This window comes from Arachis duranensis, chromosome 8 (genome assembly GCF_000817695.3).
Source record: "Arachis duranensis cultivar V14167 chromosome 8, aradu.V14167.gnm2.J7QH, whole genome shotgun sequence".
Taxonomy (NCBI): domain Eukaryota; kingdom Viridiplantae; phylum Streptophyta; class Magnoliopsida; order Fabales; family Fabaceae; genus Arachis; species Arachis duranensis.
This window is the reverse complement of record NC_029779.3, coordinates 7,286,702-7,298,732: the sequence shown is the minus strand read 5'-3', so window position 1 is coordinate 7,298,732 and position 12,031 is coordinate 7,286,702. Positions and strand designations below refer to the sequence as shown.

The 12,031-nt window shown below is 35.5% G+C and overlaps 1 protein-coding gene across 1 annotated transcript; it reads right to left on the bottom strand.

Annotated features, from left to right (window-relative positions):
- Nucleotides 1-9,350: 9,350 nt before the first annotated feature.
- Nucleotides 9,351-9,979, bottom strand: LOC107460461 (protein RKD4). The gene is made up of 2 exons (XM_016078824.3): nt 9,587-9,979; nt 9,351-9,512 (listed from the first exon to the last, which is right to left on the bottom strand). The coding sequence occupies exons 1-2, from the start codon at nt 9,977-9,979 to the stop codon at nt 9,351-9,353; spliced, it is 555 nt and encodes a 184-aa protein (XP_015934310.2).
- Nucleotides 9,980-12,031: the final 2,052 nt, after the last annotated feature.

Genomic DNA, 12,031 nt, shown 5'->3' with positions numbered 1-12,031 from the left:
GTTTCAACTGTGAAGGCTTCACTTCTCTATAAAAGGGGTGAACAGTCATGGTTTGATTCAAGGAGTAAGATTTGAGAGTGCAAGGCACAAAGTTCTCAGAGCTACCTAAGCTAGCAGTTCTTCTTCTCCTTCAATGTTTTCTGTTTAGTATTTTTCTGTTTAATTTTGTCATGTCTTGAGTCTCATGGAAAAAGGCAAACAGTAAGGTTTGTAAGAAAAAGCCATAGAGCGGAAAAAGGCAGAGAGTGCAAAATTAAAAGAAAAAGCCATAGATGTCTTAGACTTCCTTTGTTCATCTATGTTGTGTTTCATGATTCTGTGGGAATCCCCTTGTAAGTTGGGTTAGTACTTTACAAGTTGTAATCTGGATGATTATAGTGAAATTCCATCATTGTTGTGATGGAGACTGGATGTAGGCTGTATTGCACTTAGCAGCTGAACCAGGATATATCTGGGTGTAATCTTCTCTCTCTCTTACAACTTCAATTCTGTTTTTTACTGTTCAGATGAAAAATAAAAAATGTCTCGTGTCAAGTGACGAGACAAAATGAAAATGTCTCGTGGCTAGGGACGAGCTAAAAACAGAAAAGTTTCTTCTAAGTCCAGCAAGTGTTACCAAGCAAAAAGGGGCTAAGATTCAACCCCCTTCTCTTAGCCACTGAAACCATCAATGTGCAAAAGGGTACTATTGATATTCAATTTGTAAAATCTGAAGACTAACTTGTTGACATTTTTACAAAATCCCTCTGTGAAGACAGATTCTGCACTTTGAGAAAAAGCTTGGGAATGATAGACTTAAGCTCTATTGATAACTTGTGAATTTTTTTTACTCTATTTAATTTTGTCTCGTAGGAAAGCAGGAGACAAATTTCAGGATGTGTTGAACGGGCTATCATCAAGGGGGAGACTGCGCAGACATTAATCTTTTTGGGCCCCACCAAATGTCTTTGACCCCACTCTGACCGTTTTGTTAGTTTCTCTTTGTGTAAATCACAATTCCTTTTTGTTGTCTCATCAAATATTGTTGAAAGAAGATCATTGTCAAATCAAATCTTTTCTCTCTTCTCATCTTTTGATTCTAGGAAACAACTTTTCAGTTTTTAATTTCAAATAAAAGGAAACCTCCCTTGGTTAATAACCGCTCATTAATGGTCATTAAACTCCCTCCATTTCTCTTACCACTCAACATTTAATGCGTCCCTCTACTCCATTCGGTTCTCTAATCATCTTTCCCCTTCCACTTCTCCATTTTCATTATCATGAAAAAGAAAACTGCTCCAAGAAAGAATGAACGAATTCGCCTCTCCTAAAAACCTTCCACTCCTCAAACCCACACTCATATACACATTCATTCTACTTCTTCATCTTTTCACTCACCTCCATCCAAACAAACCGAGACCATGCGCGCGAAGGTAATAGCCCAGAAAACCTCTAGAAGAAGAAAATCTGGAAAGAAGAAGGAGCCAACCATGGAAGAGGAAGAAGAGTCCCACACCTCACCTACACCATCACCACCGCCATCACCACCAAAGAAGACCACCCCTGGCCGAAGCTCACAAAAGAAGAAAAGTTTCGTGTTACACAACACAACAAAACTGGCCAACTTGGAATCACTGGACTTCAAGAACAAATTCAACAAACCGCATTCACACTATGATCCATCTAGATTCAACTCGTGTGCCTCCTATGAGTTCCACAAGGAAGTGTTGGAAAGGCGTCATCTTTGTGCCTCACACTTAGTAAATCTTGACTCACTGGCTGCTAAAGGAATCAATCTTACTCCTCTGTTTGACAATCTGAAATGGACCCCTCTGCTCCACATTCAAAAACTGGTTTACCCAGGGTTGGTGCGAGAATTCTATGCTAATATAAGACTGATTGATGGCACCATACACTCCTATGTAAAGCGTGTGTATATGACTTTGAACTCAGAAATCATAAGTGCCGCCTTGGGGTACATTGATGAGGGACCACGAGCATACATGTCTGACAAATGGGATTCTCAGGTTGGAGTGACTCACCAGATTGCCCTGCAACAAATTTTTGCAAACTTACCTGGCTTGGATGGCTCTATCCCCACTCATAAGGCCCTCGATCCTGAGAACTCGCTGCTGCACCGAATCATCACCCATATTCTTACTCCTCATAGTGGTTCACATAACAGAGTAACTGTTTCTGACTCTATTGTACTCTTTGCTCTTGTTACTTCTTCTCCTATCTCTTTCAGTTATCTTATGATAAGACACGTGGAAATCTGTTAAGAGTACCAAAAAGGCACATCTACCTTATGGCATGTTTCTCACCGATATCTTTGAATATTTTAAAGTTGATTTAACCAATGAAGCTATATATAGAGAATAAGGTCTCAATGATTAAAGGAGGAGGAGCTACGAAGGGATCCAAAGGGAAGAAGTCAGTCCTCTCGAACAGTGAGTTTGAAAGTCGGCTTGAGTCTTCCAAGACAACAGAATTGATCAAAGAAATTCTCACAAAGTTCTGCAACATGTCAAAGCTAATGGTGAAATCATACAAGAAAGCCCACAAATTAGCCTATGAAAATGAAAGGACTTGGGTCAAGTGCAAAGACAGGGTGGATCTAATGCTGCAGAATTTTGAAGAGGAGATGGATACTGCCAGTGATCATAATGCAGATGGCTCTGAGTACAATTTATCTGATGATTAATCACTGTATTTTTTTCTTTTGTTGATATTTGGCTAGTTTCGGCTCAATCTGATACTGTGATAAACACTTGGTATTTTTGTTATATTTTGGATATTTTGCTTCCAATGCTATTTTTTGTAGGTGCCTCTTTGATTACAAAAGGGGGAAAATGTTAGGTACCAGACAAATGGCACAGTAAAATATAGAGATGAAAAATTAAAAATTTGTATAAAATATGGAAACAATTGAATAACTTTCTTTGAGAATTACAACTTCTCTCTCTCACAAGGAGACTACAATAACACTCTCTCTTGACAAAAGGAGAACACACTTCTCTCTATATATATAGAAGAAAACTACTCAAAGAAATATTATGTTATTCTCTTTGGATGACTTGATTGAAATGAATTAAAGAAAAACTCAATTTATAGGTGAGTCTCTTCAATATGAACCATCCGTCAATTAGAGGTATATAATTCTTCTCTTTTTCAACCACTAAAATTCTAAGGTTATAAACTAAGATTGTTTATTACCTCTCATTTTATTTAGTTATTATTTATTTATATATTTTCTAAAATTAGCTTTACTAATTTTCACAATCTCCCACTTAAAGCTAATTTTGATAAATTTTCAAAATTCATGTTGCTTATGTATTCCATAGGCCGTATGAGGATCTACACCATTCAAACTTTTCTGTGTTGATTGGTTTTGTCATGGCATCTGCTAGGTTATCTTTAGTGTGAATCTTCTGCATATCAACACTTCCTTCTTCTACTACTTCCCGAACAAAGTGATATTGTACTCCAATGTGTTTTGTTCTTGAATGAAAGGCAGGATTCCTTGCAATGTGCAAGGCACTCTGACTGTCACAATACACAGAAATCTTCTGTTGTTTGTGCCCGAGTTCTTCTATCAACCTTTGGATCCAAATAGCTTCCTTGCATGCTTGTGTAGCTGCCATATATTCAGCTTCTGTAGTAGATAAAGCCACAACAGTCTGTAATTTAGATAGCCAGCTCACAGCTCCTCCTGCAAGTGTAAACACATAGCCTGTAGTAGATTTTCGTTTATCAAGATCACCTGCAAAGTCTGAGTCGACATATCCATTGACAATGAATTCTGATCCTCCAAAACATAATGCAACATTTGAGGTTCCTTTGATGTATCTCAAGATCCTCTTAACAACATTCCAATGCTCTTTACCTGGATCTGCCATAAATCGACTTACCACCGCAACTGCTTGAGCAATATCTGGCCTTGTACAGATCATGGCATACATAAGGCTTCCCGCCGCTGATGCATACGGTACTCGAGACATTTCCATCCTCTCTGCTTCACTACTAGGGCACATACTTGAGGATAATTTGAAATTCGTAGGAAGTGGGGTTGAAATTGGCTTACATTCTTGCATATTGAAGCGTTGCAAGATCTTCTTCAAATAATTCTTTTGCGATAGCCAAATCTTCCTATCCCTTTTGTCTCGGTGGATTTGCATCTCTAAAATTTTGTTTGCTGGTCCCAAGTCTTTCATATCAAACTCCCTAGCCAACTGTGCCTTCAATTCTTGGATTTGATCTTTGTTGGGACCTACCACCAACATGTCATCCACATACAACAGTAGAATGATGAAATCATTATCACCAGACCTCTTGTAATAAGTACAATGATCTGAACTAAGTCTATTGTATCCAAGGCTAATAATGAAAGAATCAAATCTCTTGTACCAACACCTTGGCGCCTGCATTAGACCGTACAGAGATTTAGTTAACCTGCAAACCAAGTTTTCTTTTCCTTGTTCTTCAAAACTTTCTGGTTGGAGCATATATATCTCTTCTTCAAGTTCTCCATGAAGAAAAGCAGTCTTTACATCTAATTGCTCTAGATGTAAATCAAATACAGCACACATAGCCAAAACTACTCTAATAGTAGTTAGTCTCACCACCGGAGAAAATATTTCATTGAAGTCAATACCTTCTTTCTGAGCATATCCCTTGACAACCAATCTTGCACGATATCGTTCCACCTATTCATTACTATCTCGTTTGACCTTGTAAACCCATTTGTTACCGATGGCTTTCCGACCTGCTGGACGTTCAACAAGTTTCCAGGTATGGTTCCTATGTAATGCCTCAATTTCTTCTTGCATTGCTGTCATCCACATAGAAGCGTCTGGATTGCGCATAGCCTCCATAAAAGTTGTTGGCTCTCTATCTTCTGTCAAAAGACAATATGCATCATGGTTTGTCAAAACATAATTTGAGTGCCATGATGGTGTTCTTCTTTGTCATTGGCCTCTGCTTCTTGTTCTTCGTGCTGTGGTTCTGCTTCAGAAAGATCACCTTCTCTGCATTTTTCATCTATTTGAACAGTGGTTATCTCTTTAATAGTGCTGTCATTTTCTTGTTCTTTTTGCAATTCATCTTCTGCAAATATCACATCTCTACTGACAACTACCTTGCGGGCAGTGGGATCCCACAGGTGATACCCCTTAACACCGTCAGCATAACCCAAGAATATACATTTTCTAGACTTTGGGTCTAGCTTTGTTCTTTCTTGGGAATTGTACATCACGTACACAGGACAACCAAATATATGTAAAGAAGAATAATTAGGTGGCTTACCTTGCCACATCTCCATTGGTGTCTTTAACCCAATTGCAGTTGATGGTGACTGATTTATCACATAACAGGCGGTTTTAACAGCTTCTGCCCAAAAAGACTTGGCTAAACCTGCAGTTTGCAACATAGCTCGTGCTCTTTCTAGGAGAATCCTATTCATTCGCTCTGCTACACCATTTTGCTGAGGCGTATATGCAACTGTGAATTGTCGTTGAATACCTGCTTGCTTGCAAAATGTTAGAAAATCACCATCAACATATTCTCCTCCATTATCTGTCCTTAAACACTTGATCTTCTTTCCAGATTCAAGTTCTAACTTTGCTTTGAAATCTTTGAACATCGCAAACACGTCTGACTTTTTCTTGATCGGGTACACCCATAGCCTCCTAGAGTAATCATCAATAAATGATACAAGATATTTTGCTCCTCCTAGGGACATCTTCGGCGATTCCCACACATCAGAATGAATCAACTCCAATATGTGCTTGCTCCGAGCAGTTGATCTACCAAACGTCAATCTATGTTGTTTGCTTGTAACGCAGTGCTTACAAAATGGTAAGTTTACCGATTTGAGCCCGGGAATGAGATTACGTTCTACAAGAATCTTCAAGCCTCGTTCTGACATGTGGCCTAGTTTGCAATGCCATATCATCATCATTTCTTCTTGGCTTGTTGAAGCAACTGATGCCTCTGCCTCTTGCAAAGTATCTCCCATAAGCATGTATAGATTTGCTGCAATCTTTTCTGCTTTTATTACCACAAGAGCTCCTTTAACAACTTTTAAGATCCCACCTTCAATATGGGTCTTACAACCAAGTTCATCCAATTGCCCAATCGACAACAAATTCTTCTTCAAGCCTTTCACGTGTCTTACCCCTTGAAGTGAACGAATAGAACCATCAAACATTTTTATTTTGACAGTACCCATTCCAACAATTTCTAAGGCATGATCGTTTCCCATAAACACAGATCCTTCCAAGACAGGTTCATATGTACAAAACCAATCACGATGAGGAGTCATGTGCCATGTTGCTCCTGAATCAACAATCCAAACATCAGTGAGCTGTTTACTGCCTTTAGAACCAATTGTTGCTTCGCCATACAGGATTTTCTCCATCATCAGAGGTACTTGCAACACATCCTTGAGAACTTGATCCTTCTGGAACCTTCTCTATACTCTTCTTATTCCAACAATCTTTCTTGAAGTGCCCTCTCTTACCACAATTGTAGCATTTGACCTGCTTCTTACTTTGTGACTTTGGTCTACTTTGACTCCCACTGAAACCACGCTCCATTGATCTCCCTCCTGTCATCAACAAAGCCTCTGCTTGTTTTGAGCTTTCTAATCTATCTTCCTTATTCTTGCGCCTAGATTCTTCTTCAAGAACCGCAGCAGCCATGTCATCAAAAGAAAGATAATCAGTCAAAACATTATTAGTTAAGTTAATGATAAGCTGATCATATGAATCTGGTAGACTTTGAAGTAAGAGCTCTGTACGTTCGTTTTTCGCTATGGTATATTCCAACGATGAGAGTTGGGAAAATAGCGTATTTAGATTATTGATGTGATCCGTTGCCAATGTGGATTCACTCATTCGAAGAGTATAAAGTCTTCTCTTCAAGAATATCTTGTTGTGAAGTGACTTGACTTCATATAATTTGGTGAGAGTATCCCAAATTTTCTTTGCTGTCTTTTTCTCTGCTACACTTGATAAAACTGAATCAGCTAGTGCCAAGTGTAAGTTTGCAACAGCATTGTTGTCCATCTCCTTCCATTTTTCATCTGTAATTCCAGTGGGTCTACCTTCAATTGCTGTCACGCAATTGTCTTTTCTCATAATGGCTTTTATCTTCAATTTCCATATGGAAAAATTACTCCCACTGAATTTCGGAATTTCATACTTTGCTGCCATTTTTTTTTAGACGGTAACTCGCAGCGGAGAAAAAAATATATTAATCAGCAACCTTTGGCTCTGATACCACTGTTAGTTACCAGACAAATGACACAGCAAAATATAGAGATGAAAAATTAGAAATTTGTATAAAATATGGAAACAATTGAATAACTTTCTTTGAGAATTACAACTTCTCTCTCTCACAAGGAGACTACAATAACACTCTCTCTTGACAAAAGGAGAACACACTTCTCTCTATATATATAGAAGAAAACTACTCAAAGAAATATTATGTTATTCTCTTTGGATGACTTGATTGAAATGAATTAAAGAAAAACTCAATTTATAGGTGAGTCTCTTCAATATGAACCATCCGTCAATTAGAGGTATATAATTATTCTCTTTTTCAACCACTAAAATTCTAAGGTTATAAACTAAGATTGTTTATTACCTCTCATTTTATTTAGTTATTATTTATTTATATATTTTTTAAAATTAGCTTTACTAATTTTCACAGAAAAATGACTGAAAAATTGAAATTAAGAAAACAGGGGATGAAATCCTTTGTGGATTTATAATCACCCTTGTTTCATCACCCTTGTTTCAACTACTGATTGTGGTGATGCTTGTGCTCTGTATTTTGGATTAGATATATGTATTTTGATTTGTGATTTATCTCATGGATGCATCTGATTTACCTTGGTAAATATGTTTTGGATTAGGAATATATTTGATTTACCTTGGTGAATATGTTTGCTATTTTGGATTAAGAATATTTTATTTTTGAAAATTCTGATTGCTGCCATGTTTTGAGATGCCATGTTTTGAGAAGATCATGCTTGATTAAAAAAAATATTTTTCATGTTCTGATCATTTTGCTCTGATATATTGATTGAAAAATATTTTTGAATAGATTGAATAGCAACTTCTTGAAACATCAAAATATTTTTGGTTGATATGTACTCAGTTGCTTTGTTGTTTGAGTAGAAAATCAATTTTTGATAACAAATGAGTTTTGTTTATCACTCCAATTCTACTCATAAATCAAGCCATTTAACATTATAAAATTTTACATGTTGAATAACATAGTTGCCTTAAAGCTTGATTTTAAAAGTTATAGGTAGAGCTTCCCTTGGTAAAATAGCATACATTAAGGGGGAGCCATGTAACAATTAGAAAGAAAGGAATCCAAGTATTCAAAAGGGAGTACTCTATACTCAAATCTTTACTTTTTTCCATTTTAATTTTTTAATAATGTTTGTTATCAAGGAGGAGATTGATGAGTTTGGAAAACTCTAAATTAATATTAGTGATGACTAAACATTATTAATATAATTATTATTAATTTGATATTAATTCATACTTGTTTAATTAATAATTTTGTTGGTGCAAATTTTGTTATTGGACGGAAAAGAAGAGAAAATTATTGCAAACCCAATTGTATTAAAAATACATTCAACATTAAGACAAAAAAAAAATCTTCAAAAGTTATTTCAAAGACCAAAAAGTGTTGTTATTAAATAAAAAAAGAGCTAAGATTCAACCCCCTTTCTCTTAACTACTAAAACCATCAAATAATAATAATAATATATTTGTCTAACTTAATTTCCAATATCTATATGTATGTTAGTCATTCTATTCATAATTATATTATTAAATAAGTCACAAAAAATTATATTAAACTTTGAAACATGCATTGAATTGAATGTTTTAAATTCAGTATATTTCTTACGAAAAATTTCCAATTTTCAAATACCATAAATAATGGTACTGCACGGAATCTGTAAACTTAATTCTTAAAGGTCCAATTTTTACTCTCCCCAATTCGCTCCCGCTCGATGAAAATAGCATGTTTCATACTTTACTTATTATGAACCAACCATATTATGCATTGACGCCATTGACCAAGTAAAGTTGATTGTTTCTACTTTCTTGATTTAGCTCACTGAGCTTTTGCAGGTTCTGCATATATATTTGGTAATAACGTGATCAACATAGCAACGGAGACGTGTTAGTGAAGGAGAGGAGGAAACATCCTCGCATCTTCTAACCAAAATACAACCATTGCAACAAGCACTAAACAGTTAAACTATGTTAATATCTAATAACTGTTGCTTTGATCAGATGGAATATGAACATAGAAAGATTAGTAGCTTAGCTAAGTGATGATGATGATCAAGAAGAGTTAGAGGCCAAAAGTTTCCTCCTTTTGTAATTGGCTTTAAAATAAGCCTGCCTTAGTTTCTTGGTCTCTTGTGTGATTTCCGTCTCTGGAACTTGCTTCAACATGTTTATTTCTTCCTCCAACATTTCAACTTCATTGTCCAAACCTGTCTCCTACATTCAAAGTAAAATAATCATTGAGATTTGGTAAATGATATGAAGCGCCAAAACTTAATTATAATATATACCTTGAGAGTTTGTATGAGTAAATGCAAGCTCTTGATTTTCCTATGAGGCCAACGCTTGATGCTGAGTTCTCTGCACCTTCTCTTCAACAATGTCAAACCAATGTTCATCTTACTAGCAGCTTCTGTGATTGGCAAATGGAAGTGTTTCTTAATCTCATCGTATTCCAACTCACTCTTCTTGTTCTTAATCGTACTACTACTCGGAACAAGTTGTAGTAACTGCTTGTGTTCTTGATCCTCTTCCTCGCTCTCTTTCTTGAAATCGTCCAGAGGTGGAAGGTCGTCGAAGTCGTTATCCACTTCTGGCAAGTCGGTCAAGAAAAGCTTCTGCGTGCTTTTGTAGGTTAACAATGGCGCCCAATCGTCGAAATCATCCATAGGTGAAATCCCCATTATTCTGCAAATTAAATGGTTAGTAGAAAAACGGTTTCTTGAAAGCATGAAGCATGTTTGTAACAGAAAACATGTTATCGATGATGACTTACTTGTCGATGTCGTTAGAGAAAGAATCGAGTTCGTTATTAAAGAACTCCATAAGCAATTAGAAGATGAGAAGAGTGACGGAGTGAGTGAGTGTTGGAAAATATGCGAAAAATATATATATATATATATAGTTGAATGAGTAGTTTGGGTATAGAATAGAATTGAACCTAGTCAAATTTTGTGTGGTGACAAATTTACCCCCAGTAAATTCCTTATCCCACCTTATCCAAGTTTATTCCTTTTTTGTCCGTGCCGAAGCAATAATAAAATTCGTGTGTAAATGCATTAATAATTAGCCGTACATTATTAGTGGAAAATAAATGAAATCCACTTGAATACTTGATTAGGGAGTTACGTTCATTCCCAAGGCCAGGCGGCACACACCTTGGAAGTTGAAGAATGAGGATCGTTATTATTGCAGCTATCTGCAGGTTTAATTTAACGTAATAAGAATAACATTGTCGTTTAATGGTTGTGTTGTGTATGTAGCACAGTAGCAGGCTTTGTCGTCTGAGGTTGTCTGCTGTGAGTTGAGATAGCCAATTTTCTGTATTTGGAGGGACACAGGAGATGCATACTATGTACCGTACGGTACGGACTACGGTACGGTACGCTGCTACTTCAAGCTTTGCTCTTTCCTTCCATCCACTATACTTTACTTTTCTTTTCTTTTTTATCATGGCCGTTGCTACCGTACGTGCTGAAGGCCTTGTATTTCAGCATCATGGGGGTACACGCACAGACAAAAGCTGTCCCGCTGCAGTGATTTAGGTGAGTTGGGTTATATTAATCATAGTTATGTTTTTGTAGGTCATGGCTATTTTTGGTTGTAAGGGTGGGTTGGGCCTAACGTGGAGGAACAAATTTTATTTTTGAAAAGAGAGAATAAATCAGTGTATGAAGTTCGGAAGTTGATCATGGTTAAGTGTTAAAATAAATCCACCGGTTTAAGTCCCTCACTACCAGGTACAATACCATGTGTTATTTATTCCAATTTCCACCATGCATTCAAAACATTACTTTTCTATTTCAAAGTAAACATGCATATTGGACTCATGGAAATTACGTATTTCTTAAATCTATGTAATTTATTATTATTTTATGTTTTATTAGTTTCTAATTTAATATTTTTTATATTAAAAAAAATATTAAACAAAGATTAGTGTAATTGTATTCTTCTAGATTGATAATTGTATGTAATTGTATTTTATGTAATTGTATTTTTCACCATTACTATTAATCTAATCTTGCATCAGTAAACATCAAATTGACTCACAACACCTACACTACCTGAACCTCTAGTAAGACCTGTCTCTTCTAACCAAGACAACTCTAACAGGTATCTCTATTAGAGGACGTCCACTTTCTTTTCTCACATGCTAAAAAAATTTACCATCCTCACCATAACACTTTCCATACAACCATAAACCTAAAATTATATATAACAAAGTCACAAACGTTACATCGCTTCAACAGCGGAAGAATACTAACTTATTCATCACTATAATATTAGCTTACTCGAAACTTTATAATCATAAATACTTACGAAACCTCCCAAATTATGGAAATGACAGTGACTGATAAAAATTCTAAGTAATAATATATTTATTACAAGAAAAGAGTTTAAAGTAGTTATGTTTATGTGAAATTAACCGTTAAGAACTATTAAATGATCACTTAGTCAAACTTATCGAATATTCTAACGATTTTGAAGTTACAGTTTACATAGAAATAACGATACGTGAGTTTTAAGATAAAATTTAAAATTTTGATTTATGCTTTTAGATGTAGATTGTTTGTAGAATTAAGCCTAACAAATTTAAGTATTTGTAGAGTTAGGTCAAATATTTTTAGAAAATATGACATTTTTATTCTGGTTTGTTTAATATTATGATTTTGTAAATAATAATAATAATAATAATAATAATAATAATAATAATAATAATAATAATAATAATAATA